Raw genomic sequence first — 26,644 nt, forward strand, 5'->3', positions numbered from 1 at the left:
ATAGACACACACACACATGTGCGAGTAGATGATATACATGTATTGTGTGCATAAATTAATTGTCATACACGATGAGAATATATATGTATATATACATGTTCGAGTAGATGATATACATATATGCATTGTGTGCATAAATTAATTGTCATACACGATGAGAAAATGAGAAGTTAATATCCGAAATTCTATTTTACACTTCTTGAATTTGGATTTTAGCTTTTTAGGTCAATTAAAAGGGTTAAGTATGTAAATTTAGTTTGGTGTAATCAAGTCTGACCAAATTTAGTTACTAAAGCAGGTTCAAGTTTTCATATATTTAGGATTACATGTGTTTTCACACATATTATACTTGGAACGAATAAAAAAATTTGAAATTTATATTTTTGGGACGGAGATAATATAAAACTTGTTGGAAGTAGATTGGTAAAAGAATAGAGAAAATAATACCGAATATAGATATATTAAGTTATATATCTAGAACAAATGAAATAGAAAATATAACATTTATATTCGAAACGAAGATAATATGTACATGAGTAGGTCTCTTATGAGACGGTCTGACGAATCTTTATATGTGTAGCATGTCAACCCTACCGATATTCATAATAAAAATTAATACTCTTAGCATGAAAATTAATACTTTTTCATGGATGACCCAAATAAGAGATCTGTCTCATAAAATACGACCCGTGAGATCGTGGCACACAAGTTGTTGTCTATATTGTATATTTTATCTCTGGAATTTGGTGGGAAGAAAAGTAGTCATTTATTGCAATTTTATAGCCAATAAATGTGATTTAAAAGGATTTCTCGGCGTATGTTGTAGAAGCCAAATAGCTAGGTTGAGGGTGATAGCTATCTCACTCAATTGAAGGCAAATTTAAATTTTATAAAATAGTTTTTTGAATGCATATTTTTACATTTGAATTTTCTATTTTTTTAACCATAATTTTTGTAAAATTTTCGATGTATTAAAAGTAGGTCGTACTCCAACCCAGAAAACATTCTTGTTTGTTTGTTTTTTTTATATGCCTTTATTTATAAAAGGTCCAGTTAAAAGGGATGATTGTCTCTCGTATCTTAATTTTTTTTAAAGGTATTTCCCATTATTTAAAAAAAAAACAAATATCTATGAATTATGGTGAAAATAATATAGTCAATCTAAATATATCAAACAATAAATTAAAATTACATTTTCTAAAACTAATTAAATTCATTTTTTAAAACAAAAGATGTGAAATATTGTATGAGATGAGATACGTGATAATGTGAGTAAGCAATCTTTTAATTTAAAACTAGCATTCGGTAAGGTAAATCTGTCCTTTTTCAAAAAGAAAAAAGAAGCATTTAAGGAATCAAATATTTGAAACACAATTTTATTCTTATAGTTCTATTTCAATATATCTTTAAATTTTTTTTAAAAAAAAACTATTTAATTTTTATACCCAACATAAAGCTGCATCTATTTTTTTGGATCGGAAAAGAATTTAGAAGAGTGAATTAACTCTTATAAAATTTTTTGAAAATTTTGAGCTACAATATCTCGTTCTTGAAATGTTCAAAAATGAACTGAACATCGAGAAATTATATTGAGTTCGGTTCAAAACCGAACAACTGAACGAGACACACTCAAAATAATCCATCTAAAAATCGATTAAACATTTTAAAAAATATTTAAAAGATATACAAGTTGAATATATAAAAAAATTTTGGTTGAATCATTTTATCAAATATTTTGTATGTAATATTTTGACATTTTAAAATAACAAGTAAAATACTTCAACAATGCTACCAAAACAGCGAAATAATTAAATGCAATAAAATAAATACGCACAAATTTTTTTATAGATATTCGGAGATTAATAACTCCTACGTCACCTCTTCTTACCTTTAAGAAGGTGTCAATAGAAGACTTTGATTGATACAACTTTTTGTACAAAATCACTTAGACTTAAGACTTGTATCTTTCCTAATCGTAACTCCTAGCACATTCTTGATTATATATCACAACCTCACAATCCGCATTATATTTAACGTATCTTATGTCAAGACTACAAACAAAATCTTTTATGTTTTTATATAAAGATTATCACTCAACTATTCTATGAAATATATCTCTTTTTGTGTGAATGATTTCTCTTCAAATAATATATTCTTCAATACTTGAACATAGAAGATTATTCTACAAACTTGACTTGGTATAGATGATTTATTTTTGGAAAAAAACTTGTGTGAGACGGTCTCACAGGTCGTATTTGTGAGACGGATCACTTATTTGGGTCATCCATGAAAAAGTATTACTTTATATGCTAAGAGTATTACTTTTTATTGTGAATATGGGTAGGATTGACCCGTCTCACAGATTAAAATCCGTGAGACGGTCTCACAGATTAAGATCCGTGAGACGGTCTCACATGAGACCTACTCCTTTGAAAGCTTATCTTTCTTGAGCTTGCTTTCATTCTAGCTTTTTTTTCTTGTATAATCTACCCTTGATTTTAATTCTCATAAAAGGATTGTTATTTTGATCTTCAAAGTGTTGTATTTATAACCTCAAAGAATGATATGAACGTCAGAAACAAGAATATGATTGTTTGGAAATGTTATGTACGATTTCTGACTTTCTGACATTAAAATAATAATATTTGAGTTGTTGACCACTTTTAAATATTGGGCTGGTTTCTAGCTGGTGCGATTGGAGTGCCTAGCTGGTTCGGCTGGATATGTCCAGCTGGTCTCCATCCAGCCGGTCTCGAGATGTCTAGTCGGTACGACTAGTCGTCTTGCTGGACCAAGTCTAGCTACAGTGCTACACCAAGTCAAGTTGGTCTCTTCTTTTGATTATAACATTTGATTAATCGATTTCTGGATAAAGTGATGAACATGAAAGTTGTAGCTCTTTCTATTAGCTTTTCACATAATCAAGAATCACTCAATTTTGAGTTCGTATAAGAGATACATACTCTAAATATCATACTATAAACAAGCTGGTGCATGTTTGACTGGTGCAAGTCTGGCTGGTTTATTCTCTTGATTATAACTCTTGATTCTTAGATTTATGGGCAAAGTGATAAACATAAATGTTGTAACCGTTTTTCTTATATTTCCAAAGAATTAAGAATAACTCATTTTCAAGTTTTGTGATAGATATATGCTCGAAATAATAGATTATATACAAGCTTTAACTAATTCTTCATTCAGTATAGAACCAGAAACTTCATCCCAGTTTTACATCAGCTTAAGATCTGATGTAGAGACCTTATTGAATCACTACTAAACAGACTAATAAGCATCCATAATTAAACTTGATAGCTACAATTAAACATCGGAAACAAATAACTTAATCATCTTATAATCCAAACGAAAACAGAACAAATATCTCAATATTAAACGTTAATAAAACCATATTGAAATCATAATGTTGCACGAGAATACGATAAACCAAATAAATCATCCACTAGATCATCACCGAAAACTCAACTACTCTAACCACTGTCCTGACCGTCCGAACCATCCAACCTAAGACCTACCCCGTCAAATAGTGTGTCCAAGTTAAAAACAAGGACGTGAGCGAAAATCGCCCAATACGAGAATATACGAGTATACAAATCGATATGATGTATGCAAAATGCAATATGTACGGATATCAATGATCAAGTCAAGAATATCATGCTCAGTTTAGAGGCTCTTGAGTTTGTAGTCTATGATCTGCCATAAGCATGTTTTGGATCTCACACTCATCATCAAGACGTGGACCTACAATGTCTAGGGTCATCAAAGCCCGCAGGTCCCATCAAACACTATTGCTCTTGATGTCTAACCGTCCACAATATTGAACATGGCTGAAAGGCCCAAACAAATGAGGTATATCTCAAAAGATATCGTGCCCATTGTAATATGTCATGTATAATATGTCAAAGAAGTAAAACAAGTATCATGCAACATATAAATATGCAACATATATGTGTATATACTACGCTTGGATTCCTAAGTCGGTATATCACGTACTTCACTAAAACAATCTGATAGAAAATCTACTCGTCTGAACCTATATAATACCAACATACTGAAATCATTATCATGCCATATCTAGAATTACTAAACACGCTTGAAAGTTCTTCATAATGATCTTTAAATCACTATTTAAGGCTTTAAGATTATACCCACGTCCATAATCAGTCCGATGATGACGTCTCGATCTACGTGTCTCAGTTCATCGACCCCTCCTCGATTTAACATTAGCTCTGAAGCTTCCCGACACGAACTACACCAGAAATTGGCTAAAAACCTAAAGTATATGGCTATAACTCTAGAGAGAAGCTGAGGGAAAACAATGTAGGAAACAAAAGAAATCAGCTTCTATTTGCAGGCTGTATCAGGACTAGTTCAGAAGACCCGATATCAATCTTATTTGCCATGTGTCATAATCTCATTTGTCTAAAAAGATTTCTAGGGATAAAGTAATCTGAAGTAGATTGAGTGATCTATTTCAAATTCGGTGGACACCAAAATGAGATCCTCAATTAATCAATTTCTTAATAATATTTAACTAAAAATTCTTTAATCATATCTTAATTATTACTTAATTTGAATATCTACATTAAAATGTATTATTTAATATAAATAAATTTAATCTAATTTAAAATTCAATCAAATCACCATATTACTATGGTTTAAACGAATCAAACAAACTTCAAAATAATTGATTCGTATTTGAAATTATAAAATTCGAGTTGAATTCGGAGATGTTCGAACTTGTTTTGAGGCGAGCTCTAACCCAAATGATTTTGTTCAATAATTCAAAAGTCATTCGCGAGCTTCAATATCAATATTTTATAAATATAATATATCTATCTATTAAATAAATATATTTCAAGTCTTTATTTTTGAGTTGCTCACAAATATGTACCAATATGGAACAGCCAAACTCGAACTTGAAACAAATTCAATTAAAAAATATTAAAATTTTCGAGTTTTAAATTGAACTCGAGGTGTATAATTCTAGCAAATTCAAGTTTTATTTATTTTTTTTTTCATATTCTTCTCGATTCCATTGGCTTAAATCCGTATTACCATGTAATTGTAATATTAAAACAGCCATCGAAAATATTTCCCCCAAAAAAAAAAAATTTACCTGTGAAAATAACAGGATTTCCCTATTAGGGAAATCCTTTAAAGTTGTTAATCAAAAAGCTTGGAGACTGCAGCCTTTGCCAAATAGGGAAATCCTTTAAAGTTGTTAATCAAAAAGCTTGGAGACTGCAGCCTTTGCCACTGTACACAGTCATGCTTTAGTCATGAGTGCACAGCATTTTCTAAACCCAAGAAAGTGGAGACAAAGGCCCTCAAATTACACTGAGACATATGTCCGTTTGCATAATCCTTATTCAATGAAATTTATCTATATATATATATATTTGTGTGTATATATATTTTCTCTTCTTTTTAAATTCCTAATTCACATTTACATAAAATCATTTCGTCTACTCCGGACACATGCCTCCATTCAAAGCAAAGGCAAAAGTGTGTGTGTATGTAAAGTTATATACGTACATTATACATACACATGTGGTGCTTTTGTCACTCGGCATACTTTGAATACTGACTCAGTACCAAACAAAAGCAAAGCCTGAACGAAGTGCAAATTGCCCTTCAAAGATTGAAGTCGAGAAGGGCGTTTGATGTCGGGACTGTGTGAAAAAATGGGGGTGAACTGTGTGATTTAATTGTCTGAAGTGCTTTTTCATAACAGCAGCAACCAAGATTTTGTAAGTGGGTTTTTGTGATTTGTAAGTTTTAGTCTTTGTCTGCTCAGAATATATGATTTTTCCTTGCCAAAACTCAATCTTTTCGATATTTTCTGGAAAGCCCATTTCCCATTTGCAAGAAATTTATCATGATTCGCTGATCTGATACAGGTCTTTGATGTTTTTTAAAATGTGGGCTCGTGCAACTTTTGTGTTGAACACGTTGTTAATTTGAATGGACTGTGATGATTCATTTTTGCAGTTTAGGTGAAGCTCAGTGGCATGAGAAGCTAGAAAGAACTATGTTTTACTTTATATTTGTGTATTTTTCCCTGATCTCTGCAATTTCTATCCACCAGAGAATAGTTTATTTGAATTTATTTGCATTTTGCTAGATCGCATACAAGTATGTTCTTTTATGACCAATGTAAAATCTCTCTTTATCTAAGAATAAATTACCAAGAGTTAGTGAAAGGACGTGGACCTGATATATAATGTGATTATTTCATCACCTCATCTAGTCATCTTCCATTTTTTTTCCAGAAAAATCTGTAATCATTTCAAGTTTTTTGTGCACTGGTTGGTGGTCTCATATGTGCTTTGTTGATTAATTTTGTGTGGTAAATGCAGCTAAGGTTTGATTTTGTTAACATATTATCTCTTTGTACCTGTTATTATTTATAATCTGAATCTCTACTTTTGGATAATTTTATTATCTCCAAGTAGTTTCGACAATGTAAATACATCTTGGATCTAGTAACTAGCTCTTTTTCTTTGTTTTATTTTCTTAAAATTTTCCTACTGGAATGAGAAATCTTATTACTGTTGTTCCCATACAATGGATTACTTTTGGGTTCAGGTTTCTCCCGTATCTTAGCTTCGACGCCATTAAGTTGAAAGTCCATTTTCTGCTAACTCCTACTGATCAGGTTATTCCGAATCCCTTGATTTTCTATCAGTGTTCGTCATAGAAAGTGTGATGATGTGATTTTCTTTATGTATTTGTTTGTTTGAACAAACATAGATCACTAGAAAGTATGAAATGAAAATTGGATGCATTTGGTTGCATTGTGTTCTTTTCTTCCAGGTGCAAGTTAGTTTTTACAGTACGGGGAGTGCTTTTGATACTGGCCCGAAATCTCAGGATTTTCGAGGTCAAAAGAAGTACAATTTTTATATTTTGCTAGAGTCATGGCAACTTTATCACAGTCCGAATCCAGGCGCTTATATTCTTGGTGGTGGGACAGCCATATAAGCCCGAAGAACTCGAGATGGCTTCAAGAAAATCTGAAAGGTGTGTAATTCTCTACATTATATTTTCTCCATTGAATTTTCTACAAGACACTTTCTTGATCTTTTGCGACGTTGAAAGATTTTTCTATTCAGAAATCTGGATTGCCAGAGCAATGCGAAATTTCATTTTGTAGGGTTAACGTTATAGACGAGAGCACATTCACATTTTGCTTCCCATTAGCAAAAATTGAAGATTCAAGCTCTTTTGGTTTCTGAGCTTTCCTTTTGCTCATTGGAATAAATTTTATTTATAAAATCCCTTGATTTAGTGACTAGTTCAAGAAAGCAGCTGCCTATATATATTTTGATATCTTGTCATTGCTTTTGATGTTTGTTTCTTTTATTTGATTCTGAACATTTTCATTCCTTAGCTTCGGGTTATGTCGGTTACTAATCTAAAAATGCTGTGATTGAACAGACATGGATGCCAAAGTCAAATCCATGATCAAACTCATTGAAGAAGATGCGGATTCATTTGCGAGAAGGGCTGAAATGTACTACAAAAAACGGCCGGAATTGATGAAATTAGTGGAGGAGTTTTACCGAGCCTACCGTGCGTTAGCTGAAAGATATAATCACGCAACGGGGGAACTTCGCCATGCTCATCGAACAATTGCGAAGGCATTTCCTGATCAAGTACTGCTCGAACTTTTTGACGATTCACCTATGAAATCTTCTGCACATGAAAGAGATCCTCAAACACCTGAAACACAACGTCTCCCGAATTCATTTCCTGAAATCGGTGACTCACTCGAGGATGTATTGGGACTTCATATGGAAGGCTCAGAGGTGGAAGGGAGAAAAAAGGGTTTAAAACAGATATATCAAATGCTCGGTCATAATGAAGCAGTGGCCCAGAGTTCAAAATCTGATGTAGTTGCTGAATTATCAAATGAAAATTTGGATCTTAAAGATAAAGTCTTTCATGAGACTGAAAGAGCTGGAAAAGCCGAGAGCGAAGTTCGGTACTTGAAGAAAGCTCTTGCTGATGTTCAAGCCGAAAAAGAAGATGTCCTCCTCCAGTATCAACGGTGTCTCGGAACGCTTTCGAATTTGGAGGGAGAGCTTGAAAATGCACAAAAGGATTCAACGAGGTTTGACGAGAAAGCCACCAAAGCCGAACTTGAAGTCCAGACATTGAAGGAAGCGCTTATACAGTTAGAGGTGGAAAAAAAAGCCAGTTTGATCAAACAGAAGATGTATTTGGAAAATATGTCTAACCTGGAGTCAAAGTATTCTCGATTCCAAGAAGATGTGAAGGGATTTGACCAACGAGCAATTCAAGCAGAAAATGAAACTCAAACTCTGAAAAATGAAATCTCGAAGTTGGAGCTTGAAATGGAAGGAGTTTGTGATCGGTACAAACAGTGTCTTCAAAAAATATCAGATCTAGAGAACGTAATTTTCACAACAGAAGATGAAGCAAGACTGCTCAAGATACAAGCGGAAAGAGCTGAAAATGAAGTCTCCGAGCTAAAGAAGGCTTTGGCTGATCTACACAAGGAGAAGGAAGAATCAACTCTTCGATACAAGTGCTGCTTGGAGATAATAGCCAAACTCGAGAAAGATATATCTAGCGCCAATGAAGATGTTAAACGCCTTAATAATGAAGTCCTGATTGGTACTGAAAAACTCAAAACTGCTGAAGAAAAGTCTAATCTGTTGCAGATGTCGAACCAGTCATTGCGAGCGGAGGCAGATAATCTAACGAGGAAGATAGCGGTAAAAGATCGAGAGCTTACTGAGAAGCAAGAGGATTTGGAGAAACTTCAGATGAATTTGCAAGGTGAAAACTCTCGACATGCACAAATCGAAGCCCTTCTTGAGAATTTACAGCATTTGCATGCTCAATCTCAAGATGATCAGAGAAAGCTTGCAATGGAGCTAGAAAACAGGCTGCTGAAGATAAAGGATCTAGAATCATGCAAAGTTGGCTTGGAAGAGGAAATTCGGAAGGCCGGGGATGAAAATCATTGTTTGAGTGAAATAAACCTGTTGTCAAATGTTTCTATGGAGAACATGCAAAACGAGGTTGTTAGCTTAAGGGAGATGAAGGAGAGGCTCGAGCTTGAAGTTTCACATCACATGAGGCTGAGTGATTCTTTTCAGGAGGAAATTCTACGCTTGAAAGACGAGATCGAAGGCTTGAGTAGGAACTACCAAGCATTAGTTAAACAAGTGGAAGAAACAGGTCTGAATCCGAAAAGTGTCACGACATCAGTCAAGAACTTAAGGGATGAGAACTTGAGGCTAAGACAAATATCTGATGTGGACAGGAATCAAAAAGAAATTCTTTCAAGAAAGCTGGATAACATGGAAGAACTTTTGAAGAAAAAGGCATTTGTAGAAAGCTCGCTATCGGATTTGAATGGCAAGCTGGAGGGCTCTCGTTTAATGGTGACGGAATTGCAAGAATCTTGTCAAGTTCTCCGTGGCGAAAAAGCCACTCTTGTTGCTGAGAAAGCTTCTCTCTTGTCTCAGTTGCAGGCCATAACTGAGAAGATGCATGGTTTAATGGAAAAAAATTATGTTCTTGAGAATTCTCTCTCAACTACAAAAGTTGAACTTGAAGGTCTGAAGGAAAAATCTAAAGGTCTCGAAGAAATGTGTGAATTGCTGAAGAATGAAAGGTCTAATCTTTTGATGGAAAGGAGCACCCTGGTTTTGAAGTTGGAAAACGTCGAGAGATTACTGAAAAGCCTGGAGAAAAGATTTATGGGGTTGGAAGTGAAATATGCTGATCTAGAGAAGGAGAAGGAGGCCATGAATGGAGAGATGAAAGAGCTGAAGGTTTCATTGAGTGTCGAGAAGCAAGAACGAACAATCTCAGAGTTCCAAAGTGAGACAAGGTTGGCTAGACTCGAAAACCATATTCATCTCCTGCGAGAAGAAAATGAATGGAAGAAGAAGGAATTTGAAGAGGAACTTGATAAAGCTCTGAAAGCCCAGTTCGAGATTTTCATATTGCAGAAGTTCGTTAAAGACATGGAAGAGAAAAATAATTCTCTGATTCTTGAGTGTCAAAAGCATGTTGAGGCATCAAAATTGGCGGAGAAGCTTATTTCTGAGCTGGAGAGTGAAAGTCTTGAGCAGCAAGTGGAAGCTGAACTACTGCTGGAAGAAATCGAAAGTCTAAGATTGGGTATGTATCAAGTGTTCATGGCTATTGAAACTGTTCTTGGACCCTCTTCCACTAACAAGGTTGAAAACGAACGAATATTTGTGCACGATATTCTTGAAAACATTGAGGATATGAAACGTTCCATCACTAAACACGAGGTTGATAAGCAGAAACTTTTGGTTGAGAACTCGGTCCTGGTTGTCCTTCTAAAGCAGTTGGAATCCATGGGGACACAAATCGAGTCGAATAAAATGAGCATGGAACATGAGTTCAAAGTCATGGCTGAGAAGCTTGTTGTGGTTGCAAAAGAAAACGATGAACTCCAAGATGCTAACAAGCTATTGAAACTAAACATGAATGAGGGTAACCAACATGTAGCCCTACTCGAGGCTGAATTGGGGAGTCTTTGTGCCAAACAGGGTGATTTGCATAAACTTTACAATATTTTACAGGAACTGTACTCTCAAATGAATCAAGAAAACAAATATTTGCTGAAGAAAACTGCTGATCTTCAGGAAGAGAAAAGTAAGATGGATCAGCATAATGATGCGGTACTTGTTGAATTTTTAGCAACTGCTAATCAATGTGATGTTTTAAGGAGCTTTGGGAATCAGAAAATTAAAGAAGTGAAGTTACTTATTGAAGATCTGAAGAGACAACACGAAGTCAATGATACCCTTGAGAATGAAAAGAAAATATTGAGAGAGGAGCTCGAGTTGCTGAAGGTGGAAAAGTTGCTTCTCAAAGATTCTGGTCATAGGTTGGAGATGGCGATGCAAGGATTAAATGAATATAATGCTCTGATGAAGCAGGAACTCTTCCGAGGCAAGGAGAGTTTAATCCGAACAGAAGAAAAGCTCGTGGACACACAAATGAAATTTGAAACTTCCAAAAATTTGAACTCATCGTTGTCTAAAATGGTAGATGAGCTGCGGAGTGATGTTCAAAAGTCACAACAGACACAGGAAAATCTTGAGAAGACCGTACTTCAGATTTCTGAGAAGAATTTATTTCAGAAAAAGGAAATCGAGTGTCTTCATTTGGTGAACAAAAACTTTGAGTCTGAACTTTTGGTTCTCCGTGATAAGAGCAACAAGTCTGAGCTATGGGAGACAGAGGCAGCAACATTTTATGTTGATCTTCAAGTATCTTCTATCAATGAAATGTTTCTGAAAAATAAGGTCCACGAGCTTAATGGAATATGTCAAAATCTTTGTAATGAATGTGCTTCTAAAACGTTGGAGATTGAAGAGATGAAAGGAAACATTTCTTTGATGGAGAGTCAAATAGGCGTATTAAAGTCACAGCTTTTTGCATATGCTCCAGCTGTTGATTTGCTGAGAGATGATGTCACATTCCTTGAGAATAAGGCGCTTCTACAAACCAAAGGTGGATCAGCCTACTGTCAAAAGCCAGAGGTAATACTCTCTCTTTTCAGATACTGATTCATCACATTTGTTTCTTGTTTCGTTTTTCTTTCATGCTCCTTCTGCTTAGGACACTTGCTTGTTATGACTGGTCTGCACTCGAAATTGTTCATCTTTGCAGCGTTTGGAAACTACTGCTTATTCTGGTATAAGTATATCTGGAGAATTTCCTGAAGCTCAGTATTCCCCAGTTCCTGAGGGAATATTATGTCTGCAAAGCCTGCAGATGAGAATTAAAGCAGTTGGAAAGTTAATGGAACAAACAAACAAATCCATCTCCTCCAGGAGGAGATCTAATTCCAATACCAATCTCGTCGAGATTGAGGAGTCAAAACCACGTCATAGCTTGGGCCGAGACAGACATGAGCATACGAGAAAGAAAGGGCATGCAGGAAATGAGCTTAGTGATACTCCCAAGTTGCAGAAAATACGAACCAAAACCTCTGACGTTCGTAATGGGATGCTAATGAAAGATATTCCTCTGGATCAAGTCAAGAGAGGTAATGTTGGAGCTTCAGATCAAATGCTCGAGCTGTGGGAGACGGGTGAGGATCGAAACAAAAGCCAAACACTTGGTGAATCATTAAGATCGTCGTTCAAAATGACAGAAAAGGATATTGTTTACGATCAACTTGAGGATGTAAATAAAAAATCCCAGCCTCCATCCACCGATTCAGACATGGAGAAAGAGCTGGGTGTGGATATGTTGGAGGTCTCAACGAAAATGAGCGAGCTTAGTAGAGAAGCAAACAGCAGGAGGATTTTAGAGAGACTTTCCTCTGATGCCCAGAAGCTGGAGTGTCTCCACACGACAGTTCAAAGCTTGATGATGAAATTGGAGACGAGCCAAATGAATAGAAATGTAAAGACCGTTGATTTTGAAACTGTGCACGATCAACTAATGGAAGCTGAAGAAACCGTGGTACATCTGGCAGATTTGAACGGAAAACTCGTCAAGAATATACAAGAGACACGATCTCCCAGCGGACGAACGTCACCACAGCTGAAAGAGGCTGCCAGAATGCGGAGAAAGAAAGTGACAGAACAGGCACGGAAGGAGTCAGAAAGTATTGGCAGGTTGCAACTCGAGCTTCAGAAAATTCAGTACATCTTGTTGAAATGGGATGAAGAGAAGAAAAACAAAGGGAGAAACAAGTTCTTCCATAACAAAACGATTGTTCTGAGGGATTTCATATACAACGGGAAGAAAAACAGCGGGAAGCGTAAGAAGAATCCGTTCTGTGGATGTCTAAGGCCGTCAACTGGTAGAATTCAAAGGAGCCCTTAAATTTAAACTTGGCTATTTGGCTTGACTTGCAGTTTCTTACTTGTATTATGTTGATAGGATCATCTTTTATGTTTAGTTGGACAAGACTTATTTCCTTAGTGTTGAGGAACTTTAAGGATTAGATCGATTTAATTGTAATAAGATGCTTTGATCTGTCTTTTAAAACTTTAAAATTTATGTTTCCTTTGCTATTTACTTGCAGAAACACATGAATGCATACTCCTCTCATTCGTGGATTTTCGGGTTTACAATGTGAAAGTTACCGATTATGAGATGTAGATTGAAATCAAGCTGGGTGTATACATGTATCCAATTGTATGATTGGGTTCTTTAGCCAAAATTGATCAATTTCCCTTGCAACTAAAATATTATATTACTGTCAACACTTTGCAGTCTCATCGTGGATAATCCACTGGTTACGACTGAATCTACTAGTGGTTTAGCTTTCAATGAAAAATAATTGCCTCATAATATACAGATATTAACTTCAAATTCATTTGTTAACTTCAAAAAATGTGTACGTTGAAACACAATGAAGTCGCAAAATGAGTCATAAACAATGGAATGAACCAAGAAATCAAAATAAAATTACATACAAAGAGCTCCAAAACAATGCTCCCTCGATACAAAAGCAAACCAAGAGTGTAAAAAAAGTTTTCACCACAAGTAGCATTATACAAGTTTTCTATCTTGAACTTTCGGCAACTCAGATAGTTTTTGGTTCACATTTCTAACCCCAAAAACTAGAACCTTGCTCCTTGAACCTGCAGCCATATATAACAATAAACGTAAACATAAAACAATTCTGAACAGTTCGTTTCTATCAAGATCTTGAATTTGAACGAGGAATTAAACATGGATATATGGATACTGTTACTTACATCGAATCTCATGAGGGATCTGCAGTAGTTCGTGTTAGTAGAACCGCACTCACTATCCTTGAGTGAAACTGTTGATCTATCAAGCTTGACAGACCATGGATACTGAAAATTCTGAGCATTTGAACCCACATTAGACGATGATCGTTGCATCTTAACCGCCCTTGGGACGTTTCTCCCTTCCAATGAAGGTTTCCGCCTTGTTAGAGGCTTCTCCAATAACTCAACGAGCCGTTGCTTCGGGGCGCTATGTGACCGCACTTTTGCCTTCGAAGATTTGGTGTAGGCCATGTAGTTGGGGTAAAAGGGATACTCATCATTGTAAAGGGATTCTGCATATTCTGATCTGGCATAGGAAAACGGGATTGTGGGGAGTTCAGGTTTAGACATGGCTGAGTAGCAGCATTGAGGGCTGCTTTGTGCCGTGCCGTAAGAGCATTCTTCGAAGTGGTTGCTGCACGTCCGTGGGGTTATATCAGTTATAGCTGATGGCGACGGAGAAATCTGTTGATGATCATGTTTAACCGATACACGGTGAGTGGAGATTCGGTGTTCGGTTTTCTCGGTTTGTGCGTGGCTCGAATAGCAGTTTCTTGGTTTTGCAACTGTCTTGTAGTTGCCGAGATCCATTTCCACAATCTTGATGTTCTCTTCTAGCACTCTATCAATATCCTACATGAATGTAAGGGTTGTTTTGTATATAAGATAAAAGCAAAACTAGAAAAATTTAGAAAAGCAGTAAATCATAAAAGTTTTTGTCTCTACACTAACACTAGTGATCATGAATACATACTTGAGATGAATTGGTGAACTTGTACTCTTGTGATGATTTTCTGTGATTAAATTGCTTCTGGTTCAGGTTCTTCGATTCTTCGGTAAAAAGCATTCTTCTGACTCGAGCTCGAGCTTGAGCATTGACTAGTGCCTGCATGCACCGTAGCGTTGTATTCGCCTGTTTCCTAACCAAATGCCCTCTAACCAATGCCTGCAACTTCACTAGTCCTTTCAATGCATTTAGAGCTTTTCTTGCCTTGAAAAAAGAAAGACGAAACCGATGTTAATACAGATAAAGGACTAAAAAGAATCGATTTTTTGCATAATTTTATTTAGATTTGTTATTTAAATCTGATAGCTTTTCAACTAATCAAAGCAGCTATGATCAAATTTTCTCGTCCACGTAGGCTGAAAAAGAAGTTGAAAGCCAAGTGGAGCTAAATCCATACCAAATATGAGCGAAAAACGGACTGAATCTTCACGGCAGCAGCCTCTTCAACTGCAAAGCTAGCCCGCTCGGAGGAGGCAGCGGTCAGCTGAATCATGGCGGCTGCCGCCTTAGCTGCAGCAACCGCCGCGTCGGCAGCAGCCGCAGTAGCCACCGCCACCGCCAGCACATGCTTCTTTGCATCATCCTCCAAGTGATGATCCATCACATGAGGCGGAGTGAACGCAATGTTATCCAGAGAATTCGAGTCATGCCTCCCCGGCGCGGTGGCAGAGGAGAGGCGGAAGCTCCACCGCCGCTTCTCCCTCGGCGTCGTGGGCTGCGGGATTGTTAACGGAGTGGAAGGATGCTGCTCATTGACGTTGAAAACCGTAAAATTCAGGTGATCGCTGCCATTTTTGCTGTCCTTGTCCTTCCTATCTTTCTTTCCGGTCAAGAAATTTCTTAGCCATTTGCCAGTTCTTCCCATATCTTTTTTCTCTTTGAATCTTTCCTTCAGAGAAAACAAAAGAAAGTGTAATATCTGTGCAACTTCCTCATCACCTCTACAACAATATATACACACACACACACACACACACACACACACTACTTCTTTATCATTACACTATTTAGTATTGTAATGTTACAACTCATTTGTACTTATCACTGTTTCTTTGTTGTGTGAGCCTGAAATAATATGCCTTGCGTTCTACTAATTTGTGGAACAGGCACACATGTTCTTTAAATATTATATATTAAACGTGTTTATTAATGAAGGGTTAATTATATAACATAAAAATATTTTGTAATAAAGTGATTATATATTTCAAAATTAAGTGTTGTGTGCAGTGTTGTAACACCTAACACAACGTGCAACAGAATATTTAAACACGGGAAACTTTACGTAAATAAAATAAAACACAAAAAATTACGCACAAGTGATGTTCACTTGTGCGGTGTCTTAGGGAAAAAGACGCACTAGAAAAACTTGTCAGTTTACAAAACCAATATTAGTGAATAAAGATAGTTAATTTCATCAACAAAGTAAGAGAGTAAAGTGCATCCAAAATACTTATCAAACGAAATGACCAAAAATATGGATGTATTGTTTATGAAATCGAAAATCTTTTTGATGAACAACTCTCTTATCAACACTGTGATTAGGTGTTGTGTTTGCATGTCTTCAACACTCCACGACAACATAACAATACATTTTTGCTTGAGCACTTGATCTCTTCGATGTAAATCTTCAATTCTCGTGCTTGCTCCTACTATGTCTCTCCACTCTCTCGCACACGTTCCACAACGGCTATATTTGATTATTTATATGCTTTCTTTGCCATAGAGTTTATTATATGAAAAGAATCCTACAAGATATGTAAATAAAAGTTTTATTAGGAAATAAACTCTTTTAAACAATAATATCATATATAGAGTTCTTATTATAAATACATATATGGTCTAGAAAGGCAAAACACTATAATTTAATAAACATAATATTATCAAGAGGAAAAACATAATTAAAGAATAAATTATATTCCTTTCAATTTTCTTATTTTTTGTCTTTCTGGACAAAACACAAAAAATGCTAATCAGCATAACTAGTTAGCACACAACTCAATTTAGCTCCCCCTACATTTGAAAATATATCCCCTCCTGAGTTTTATCATGTTAGCTTCGGTGTTGTTAGTAATGTTGCCAATACGGAATAGGAATACTAACAACATTAACCAGAGAGAGCAACAAAAATAACAAAAACATACTGCGAAGCGTCTCCTGCAATTAGTTCATCAGTTTCTGATGCTTCACCCTCGTACATTTTTGCAACAATGTCAACATCTTCATCTCCCCTTTTTTGTCCATATTGGACAGCTACATCAAGAAGTAATCGAAAGTTTGCCACCTGAGTCTCATAATGCACAATAAGCTCTTTAACATGCTGAATTTGTTGAATTCCAATGCCGATCTGGGTTTGGAGAAGAGAGGTAGATAGCATGACATACTCAAAGGGTTTCACACCATAGGAAGAGGCCATGTTGCCAACCTCTGGGGAAACACCAGGATCAAACCATGACATATCAAGTTCTCGATTTCCCTTAAAGTATTCTGGTGAAATCTTCAGCATGTCACTACCGTCAGAAAGTTCTTCCCCCAAATCACAAACAAACCGTGATTCTAAGATCCCATAGGTCAAAGAGGGGAAATGCAGCTTCATTGATTTTAATCCACCATCTGGGAATCGCATCACGATTTTTAAAACCAACCTGCCAAAATTAAATGCGATACTCCCAGTACCAATTGAGAAAATAATGATGGCATGTGGTCTAGTAAAGACTGTAGTATTTGTGAAAAGAGTGCAGTTTCATATCATAGTCTTGTGGAGATTTGAGTAAAATGAAGTCAGATTTGCAACAGATAGGCGCTTAGGACTGTCTGGAAATTTTGTGAACCTCCAGTGAAGGCAACATTAACTTCATTAATGTCAAGAGGCATGCTTTCTTCGTCACAAGCGAGAGTATTGTAGAATGCATTAATAACAGAAGGATTGAAATTGTAGGCCCGATCACGGACAAACACATGTCCGTATTTTGATGACCTCTCATCAACCACACTCGATGAGAGATTTGAGTAGATTCCAGGACATGTATTCTTGAATAAGGAGCCACAACACTCTCAGTTGATAGAACTCCTTCAATTTTGAAGAACTCAAACTTTTTCCTTGTGTATGCATCAGCATCAACATTTTTATCATCAATCAATCACCGATTGATGTAAAAGGTGCCACATAGCAAGAGCAATTTCAGAATAAAATTTTGTGGAAAATTACTTACTCAGTCTAGAATATGTAGTATCGATGTTGTCCATGGTGTTGTCAACATTTTTCTTAACATCAGAACCAACATCGACATCATCACTTTCTTCATCACCACCATAATTCTCGTCAGAATGAGAGTCAAGAGTTGTATCAAAAGTAGAACCATCAGAATTTCCTAGGTGATTTTCTTTGAACTCTTGCAGCATTTTTTCATCTGGTTCATCAGCCTCAGATATGTATTTCTTCAAGCTTTTTTCTTCTTTCAACCATGCAAGAAACCCAGCTAGGGACTCTTCGTCCTAAGAAGGGGCAGTTGGTTCTTCAGAAACTATAGCTTATTTCACAGTAAGGGATATTCTTTTTAGTCACAACAAGTTTTGGTCTTGAGAGAAACTCAAAATATTAGTTATCAAGGTCATCTCTAGATGAAATATCAGTATCCAAAAGATTTGCAATGAAAGAAGATATTCAGAACTTCTTGGATGTGTGGAAATCAGGGTCATACCCTACTTGACACTTTGATTGTCTAGGCTGCGAAGGAACCGAGAAGACATGATTCAGCTCTTCAAAATCTGGTGGATTGTCCATATCAATTGCATTACCTGACTCCCCGGGGCAATGACTTCAATCGAAATTGGGTCCTCGACGACCACAACCATCTGAAGAGAGACAAAATTAGGGGGTTTCTGTAGGCGGTGTTGCCACACGGGGTGGAACACCGATGCTTGCAGCCATTTTGCTTTGAATATCGTTACATATGAAAATCATGATAATTTCAATAAGAATTCACACAGAGAACATGAATAATGAGAGCAAGGAGAGTTCGAATAGAGAGAAAGGTAATTAACAATAATAAAATTGTGCAAGTATTTAAATAGTAAGGTTTCCAATGGTAACAAAGATTCTCCTACCAAAAATTATGCCAAAAATTGATTCAGTTTTACTCTCTCACCCAACAGTTGAAAACTGCGAACCAGTTAGATCATATTTCAAGAAAATCGTCCATATTTCATGCATCTTCGACTCAACCCATTAATATATGGGAAATCACAAATATTCAAAATCAGGAAGATTAGGTTTCATGCAAATGTCACAAGTTCAAATCTGATAACTCACTGATCAAGAGAAAATCATATAATCATTAACATGCATGTCTTAATTATGCCTAGAATATGATATATTAAGGAAATGCCAGGCATGTGATCAAATTGTGATGTGTTTATATGTGGTGTTGGAAACATCTCCTAGCGGTACTTCCAATTTCAAAAAAAATTTGATTTTCCTATACAAACAGATACCGTTTATACTTTCGATTTCTTTATTCTTTTTATACAGAAGTGGTAGCTCTCACACTAGAAGAACGATCTTCATTGTACTCTTCTAGGTATCTTTTTTTTTTAAAATTTCTCCTGTTATGATTTCTGCTTTTTATTCAAAAGAGCTAACTCTCACACTAAAAGAACAATGTTCATTGGACTCCTTTAAGTAGATTTTTCCATTCTTTTTCTTTTGATACAAAAAATTCTCTTTTTTTTTTCTTTTGCTCAATCTTCTCAAGTCATTTTTATGGGACAAGATCACGGAGTAACAAACATCCCTCAACTACTTTGTGACTTAGGTAGAGCTCATCTCATGGTCAAGTGTGTTGATTGAAACATTAATTTTCCTGCCAGATCTGCAAGATAATCAAACACAACATTAATTTATTCCATAGCTGTTCTAGTTCTCAAATTAAACACATGATAAGTACAGTTATTCGTTGAATAAACGAGGAATACACATTTGTCAATATTGGAATCAAATTTGGCCATGTGATCTCGGTCATTTAACACATAACATACACATCCAAAAATATTAAAATACTTTAGGTTTGGCTTTTTTCCCATGATGATCTCATATGATATCATAGTCGAACCGCTCCTTAAATACACGCGTTTTGAAATATGACATGTTGTGTTTAAGATCTCAGCCCAAAAATGTTCTGAAATATTTTTGGAACTCAACATGACCGGAGCCATCTCTTGCAACATGCGGTTATTCCTCTCGATGATGTTGTTTTGTTGAGAAGTCAATTGAGTAGTCCAGCTGATTGTCCAGTTGATAGGTGGTTCAGCAGAAGAACCTCAGAAGCCTGGCCAGCCAAAAGAGTGTTCAACTGATGAAGAAATCCAGTTGATCAATTCAACTGAACGAGAGTGAAATCAGTTCAACTGACGAGTCAGCTGATTTCACCAGCCCAACTGAAGATCAGTTCAGCTGACCAGTCCGAAGCATTAGTCAAAATCTTTCAATTGTAGATGAAGACAAACTCTTTCAATAGATTCCAGCTGTGCGTGAAGGTACAAAGTCATTGTCCAGTCAAAGGACAATAGTGGACGTTGCATCAGAGCATTAAAGACAAAACGTTTCAGAATGGCAGTCGAAAAATCGAAACACAAAGTCCAAGAAACGAATTAAAGATGCAACAGATACAATAAATGAGTCTCACTGTACGATCAGTTTTTCCCGCCTATATAAAGAAAAGATCAGTGAAGACTGAACAACACAATTCAAACACAACAACATACAAGAGAAAATAAGAGAGAAAAGAAAGTGCACGCACATTGCAAATCAGTTTTCAGAAGCAATCAGCCTAGAGGGACACTTCAACGTGTTATCAGCTTAGTATAGAGGCCTATATCCCTCAGTGTGTGAGAACATCCCTGTTCAGTTCTCACACACACAAACACTCTCAACCACTCAAATACGGTCTTGCACAAAGACGTTAAACTTGTGTATGTAGTCTTTGACACATAGACGTTAAAGAAGTGTTGGCTGGAAGGTGCTGCCTTCAGTCGTAGCTAGGAGTTCAGTTTAGGCAATAGTATAAGTCCTAGCTGAGTGGGTTTGTACGAAGTGTTGTATAAATCAAAGTCTTCTAGTAGATCCTACCCGTGGTGGTAGAAGGGGCGACGCAGGAGCAGTTGAAGTCTCCGAACATCCATAAACATATCTTGTGTATTTAACTGATTAACTACTGATTTTAAATTGTTTTGATCAGTTATAGTATCCGTCAGTTCAGTTGTCACCATAACTGAACTTATGAATGCAAAAACTAATATACCATTTCTCAGTTATTCAGTTTACATTTAGCGCCCTTACCCGAGCCACTACTAAACAGACTACTAAGCATGCAACATTAAATCTTAATAACAACAATTAAACAGCGGAAACCAAATAACTTAACCATCTTACAACCCAAACGAAACAGAACAAACAACAGCAGTCTTAAACATTAATACAACCATATCGAAAACATAATTCTGAACGAGAAAACGATAAACCACACATAAAACCTCCACTGGATCACCACCGAATACCCAACTGCTCTAGCCACTGCCCTGGTCGTCCGCACCGTCCAACCTAAGACCTGCCCCGTGGAATGGGGTACCCAAGATGAAAACAAGGACGTGAGCGACAATCGCCCAATATGAGAATGTACGAGTATACAAACTGATATGATGCATGCGAAATGCAATATGCTCGGATATCAAGGATCAAGTCAAGAATCTCATGCTCAGTCTAGAGGCGCCTGAGTGTGTAGTCTCTGATCTGCCCTAGGCATGTTTTGGCTCCCACACTCATCATCAAGACGTGGACCTACAATGTCCAGGTCATCAGAGCCCGCGGGTCCCGTCGGACACTGTAGCTCTCGATGCCCCATCGTCCACAATACAGAATAGGGCTGAGCGGCCCCAACAAACGAGGTATATCTCAAAAGATATCAGGCTCAACATGATATGTCATGCATAATATGCCAAAGCAGTAAAATATGTATAATGCAACACATAAATATGCAGCATATAAGTGTGTATACTACGCTTGGATATCTCAGTTAATACATCACGTACCTCACTAAAACAATCTGACAGAAAGCTCTTAACCTAGACAATACCAACAATATGAAATCACTATCAAACCAGATTCTGAATTACCAAACATGCTATAAAGTTCTTCCTAAAGGCTTTAGGATTATACCTGCGTCCGTCGTCAGCCCGCTGATGATGTCTCGATCTCAGCTCACCGACCCCCCTTCGAGTCGACACTAGCTCCGAAACTTCCCGACACCAAAGTGCCCTAGAAACTGGCTAGAAAACCTAAGATAAAAGACTAGAACTCTCTCTCTGAAGGATGCGGTGTAGGAAACAAAATAATTCGGCTTCCATTTATAGGCTGCATCCGGACTATTTCAAAAATCCGAATCAATCTTATTTGCCACGTGTCAGAATATCATTCGTCTGGTTGGATTTCTCGAGATAACGTAATCGAAAGTAGATCGGGTTATCAATTTAAAATTCGATGGATCCAACAGATTAATCCCAAATTATCAATTCGTTAATAATACTTAATTAACAACTCTTTAATTATCTCTTAATTAATACTTCATTCAAAATACGAATTCGGGTCATTACATCCTCCCCTCCTTAAAAAGATTTCGTCCTCGAAATCAGAACTGAAGTACAAAACAACTGAATAAAATACAACTCATGATTACAAAGGTACAAATCAAAACAAATGCGGATACTCTGAGCGCATACGACTCTCTAACTCCCAAGTCGCCTTTGCAGTACCTCGGCGTTGCCATTGCACTAGAACAAGTGGAATGGTCTTGTTTCTGAGCTTTTTCTCTTTCCTACCCAGGATTAAAAGTGGCTGCTCGACATAAGTCAAGTCTTCTTCAAGTTGAACATCTGTCGGACCAAGAACGTGCGATTCATCTGCTACATACCGTCGTAGCAAAGATACATGAAAGACATTATGAATGCTAGACAGATACGGCGGCAAAGCCAATCGATATGCCAAATTTCCAACACATTCCAAGATCTCAAAAGGTCCGATGAATCTTGGGGCTAATTTTCCCTTGAGTCCAAATCTCATCACCCTGCGAAATGGTGAAACTTTAAGGAAAACCTTTTCCCCTGATTTAAACTGTAGAGGTCTACGCTTGGTATTCGCGTAACTTGATTGACGATCTTGTGCAGCTTTAATTCTCTTCTTAATCTATTCCACTACGTCAATCGCTTGTTGCACTAATTCAGGTCCTTGCACTTGTCGTTCTCCTACTTCGTCCCAAAACAATGGAGTACGACAACGTCTACCATATAATGCTTCGACTGGAGCCATACCAATGCTGCTGTGGTAGCTATTGTTATATGCAAACTCCACAAGCGGCAGATGATCATGCCATGCTGGTCCAAAATCCAAAGCACAAGCAGGCAACATGTCCTCGAGTGTCTGAATAGTCCTCTCAGACTGACCATCGGTCTCTGGATGATAGGCAGTACTCAGGCTCAATGTCGTTCCCAACGCTTTTTGAACACTTCCCCAGAACCTTGAGGTAAAACGTGGATCTCTATCACTGACTATACTTGTTGGCACACCACGATATTTAAGAATCTCTTGGATGTATAGTCTTGCCATGCGATCGAAACTATATTCCCGACTATACGGAATGAAATGTGCTGACTTAGTCAGTCGGTCCACAATAACCCAAATGGCATCACAATTCTTAGAACACAACGGCAAGTGGGTGACAAAATCCATCGTCACATGCTCCCACGTCCACTCAGGGATAGGAAGATTTTGAAGTAATCCTCTTGGTCGTCGATGATCAGCTTTCACTTGCTGACAAACCAAACACTTGGCTACAAACTGGTAAACACTTTTCTTCATACCTTTCTACCAAAACCTGGTCTTCAAATCCTTATACATTTTCATGCTTCCAGGGTGGATACTCAAATTACTCCTGTGGCCTTGAGATAAAATCTCGTCTCTTAATTCAGAATCTTCTGGAACTACGATTCTTCCCGAAAGACACAAGGTTCCATCTGTTTGGAACGCAAAACCAGATGTGTTGTCTCCATTAGATAACCTTGCTAACTTTTTCACTTTCGGGTCAGAAAACTGAGCTTCTCTGATTTTGGCATACAACTTCGGTTCAGATAAAATGCTGGTTACTCGAATGTGTTCCATTCCTTTCTTATGCCGAAAGTGAAATCCCAGAGAACAACAATCTTGTATTACACTTGATATGAAACTTTTCTGAAGTGCAGATAATCTCACCTTTCGACTAAGAGCATCAGCTGTAAGATTCGCTGATCCTGGATGATACTTGATTTCGCAATCATAATCCTTTAACAAATCCATCCATTTTTTTTTTGCGCAAATTCAACTCTGCTTGAGTGAAGAAATACTTCAAACTCTTGTGATCTGTAAAAATCTCAAATCTCTCTCCGTAGAGATAATGTCTCCAGATCTTCAAAGTAAACACAATCGCTGCTAATTCCAGATCATGAACTGGATAATTCTCTTCATGCTTCTTCAACTGTCTGGATGCATATGCAATCACATGACCATTCTGGGTTAAAACACACCCAAGTCCTTGAAGTGATGCATCAGTGTACACAATGTACCCTCCTGATCCAGATGGAAGAGCTAAAACTGGTGCAGTTGTCAAACGTTGACGCAAGTCATTGAAACTATTTTCACAATCATGTGTCCATTCGAACTGCACATTCTTACATGTCAGCTGTGTCAATGGTTTGGCAATCTGAGAAAATCCTGAGATAAATCTCCGGTAATATCCTGCCAAACCTAGAAAACTTCTTATCTCTTGATCTGATTTCGGTCGTGCCCAACTCAACACTGCTTCGATCTTGCTAGGATCCACTGATATCCCATCTTTGGATATAACATGTCTTAAGAAGACAACTTTGTCGAGCCAAAACTCGCACTTGTTCAACTTAGCATACAGTTGGTGATTCCTTAAGGTTAGCAACACAATCCTTAAATGTTGTGCATGCTCTTCAAGACTACGAGAGTATACCAGTATGTCATCAATAAAGACAATGACAAACTTGTCAAGATACTCCTGGAATACTCGGTTCATCAAATCCATAAATACTGCTGGAGCATTCGTCAAATCAAACGGCATCATTAGAAACTCGTAATGCCCATACCTTGTTCGAAATGCAGTCTTAAGGATATCACGTTGATGAACTCGAAGTTGATGATACCCAGACCGTAAATCGATCTTCGAGTACACTGAAGTTCCTTGCAGTTGATCAAACAAGTCATCAATCCATGGTAACGGATATTTATTCTTGACTGTTACTCAGTTCAACTGTCTATAATCTATGCAAAGCCGCATAGACTCATCCTTCTTTTTAACGAACAACACTGGTGCTCCCCAAGGAGACACACTGGGTCTAATGTACCCCTTGTCAAGAAGATCTTGTAACTGTTGTTTCAACTCTTTCATCTCCGTTGGTGCCAATCTATAAGGCGCTCTGGAGATAGGTGCGGTTCCTGGTACCAACTCTATCTCCTCTTCCACTTCCCTCTCCGGAGGAAATCCAGGAATCTCATACGAGAAAACATCAGGAAATTCATCGACAACTGGAATGTTCTTCACGTCGGTCACATCTTTCGAAACATCAACAGCATAAATGAGGTATCCTTCTCCTCCTTTCGCTAAAGCCCGTTGTGCCTTTACAGCAGACACTACTGGCATTGGAGGTCGAGCTCCCTCACCGAAGAAAAACCAATTCTCATCTCCTTCTGGACGAAACTGAACGAGACGTTGATAACAATCTACTGTCGCTCTATACTAAGTCAATAGGTCGATTCCCAGAATACAATCGAAATCTTCCATAGCCAATATCATCAAATTGGTAGACAAGTATTTTCCCTCAAACTCTAACAAACAGTCTACTACAAGTCGCTTAGCTAAAACCTCTTGTCCCATCGGTGTAGACACCGACATCAAAACATCTAATGACACGTAGGGTAGTTTATGCTTCTTAACAAACATTGATGCTATGAATGAATGCGATGCCCCAGTGTCAATTAATACATATACAGGAATACCACATAAGATAAAATTACCTGCAACGACTCTCTCGTTTTGTTCCTCCGCTTGTTCTTGGTTTAGGACAAACACTTGCCCTTGAACTCGTGGACGTTGCTGAGATCCTTGTGATATTCCACCACGACGAGAACCTTGAGCAGGAAAACCTTTCTGTTGCACAGTGGCCTCAGACTGTTTTCCACTGTAAGACCCTGCCATAGAACCCCCGCCTACACTCTGATTCTCCAAATTAGGGCAATCCCTCTTCATGTGACCAAAGCCACCACAGTTGAAACAAGCACCTGTTACTTTTCGGCAATTTTCCGTTTGGTGATTTCCTCCGCAATGGCCACATTGCAGCTTTTTCCTACCAAAGCTGTACACCCCTCCAGAACCGGAAGAGGAAGAAGATGCAGACTTCTTGAAAGACTGACCCCTCGGTCCCAACGAACTAGAACTTTTGCTAGCTTGCATAGCTTTCCTCCTAGCAATACTGATCTCTGCTTGACGACAACGATTCAATAATCCTTCGTACGAAGTAGGATCGTCACAGACTGAAACCTGATCAAAAATTTCCTGGTTCAAACCATTCAAAAAGTGAGAATATTTTGCTGCAGAATTCTCACTGATGTGAGGAGCGTACGGAAACAGATCCGTAAAACGCTTTTGGTAATCCTCAATGCTCGAAGCTCCTTGCTTAATGGTCAACAGTTCCATCTCCTTCGCCTGACGAAGAGCTGGCGGAAAGTGATGATTGATGAAGGCCTGACGGAAATGTTCCCAACGAATCCGCCCATGCTGTTGAACTAGAATGGCAGAAACAGGTTTCCACCATTTCCGAGCTTTTCCTTGGATCATGAAATCAGCTACCTCCATCTTCTCGTCTTCGTCATAGTGCAGCACTCGAAAACACTGCTCCATGATATCGACCCAAGCTTCAGCAACATCAGCATTCTCATCTCCAGTCAACGGTGGAGGTCCAA

General features: G+C 37.5%; 2 protein-coding genes across 4 annotated transcripts; one reads left to right on the forward strand and one right to left on the reverse strand.

The window, feature by feature from the left end:
* The first annotated feature begins 5,292 nt into the window (after nt 1-5,292).
* On the forward strand, nt 5,293-13,053 carry LOC140962047 (protein NETWORKED 1A-like). 3 transcript variants are annotated; one of them, XM_073420891.1, is made up of 5 exons: nt 5,293-5,789; nt 6,607-6,676; nt 6,835-7,041; nt 7,459-11,579; nt 11,710-13,053. In XM_073420891.1, exons 3-5 carry the CDS (start codon nt 6,939-6,941, stop codon nt 12,874-12,876), a joined length of 5,391 nt encoding a protein of 1,796 aa, XP_073276992.1. In that variant the 5' UTR covers nt 5,293-5,789; nt 6,607-6,676; nt 6,835-6,938; the 3' UTR covers nt 12,877-13,053. The 3 variants fall into 3 exon arrangements, with proteins under 3 accessions (XP_073276992.1, XP_073276991.1, XP_073276994.1); XM_073420890.1 differs by having other exon boundaries at nt 5,293-5,768; XM_073420893.1 differs by having other exon boundaries at nt 5,293-5,768; nt 6,892-7,041.
* A 388-nt stretch (nt 13,054-13,441) lies between these two features.
* Nucleotides 13,442-15,506, reverse strand: LOC140961981 (protein IQ-DOMAIN 19-like). Its single transcript, XM_073420795.1, has 4 exons — nt 14,978-15,506; nt 14,548-14,784; nt 13,758-14,426; nt 13,442-13,640 (listed from the first exon to the last, which is right to left on the reverse strand). Exons 1-4 carry the CDS (start codon nt 15,443-15,445, stop codon nt 13,620-13,622), a joined length of 1,395 nt encoding a protein of 464 aa, XP_073276896.1. The 5' UTR covers nt 15,446-15,506; the 3' UTR covers nt 13,442-13,619.
* Between the last annotated feature and the right edge of the window lie 11,138 nt (nt 15,507-26,644).

Source organism: Primulina huaijiensis, chromosome 16 (genome assembly GCF_012295235.1).
Source record: "Primulina huaijiensis isolate GDHJ02 chromosome 16, ASM1229523v2, whole genome shotgun sequence".
NCBI lineage: Eukaryota > Viridiplantae > Streptophyta > Magnoliopsida > Lamiales > Gesneriaceae > Primulina > Primulina huaijiensis.

What these genes read in the sequence shown, in the direction of transcription:
- LOC140962047 (XM_073420891.1), top strand. Translation starts at nt 6,939, where the DNA reads ATGGCAACTTTATCACAGTCCGAATCCAGGCGCTTATATTCTTGGTGG. An exon ending in GCTTCAAGAAAATCTGAAAG is followed by an intron (nt 7,042 to 7,458) that starts GTGTGTAATTCT and finishes GTGATTGAACAG; the next exon opens with ACATGGATGCCAAAGTCAAA. An exon ending in CCTACTGTCAAAAGCCAGAG is followed by an intron (nt 11,580 to 11,709) that starts GTAATACTCTCT and finishes TCATCTTTGCAG; the next exon opens with CGTTTGGAAACTACTGCTTA.
- LOC140961981 (XM_073420795.1), bottom strand. Translation starts at nt 15,445, where the DNA reads ATGGGAAGAACTGGCAAATGGCTAAGAAATTTCTTGACCGGAAAGAAA. An exon ending in CCGTTTTTCGCTCATATTTG is followed by an intron (nt 14,785 to 14,977) that starts GTATGGATTTAG and finishes TCTTTTTTCAAG; the next exon opens with GCAAGAAAAGCTCTAAATGC. An exon ending in GATCCCTCATGAGATTCGAT is followed by an intron (nt 13,641 to 13,757) that starts GTAAGTAACAGT and finishes ATATGGCTGCAG; the next exon opens with GTTCAAGGAGCAAGGTTCTA.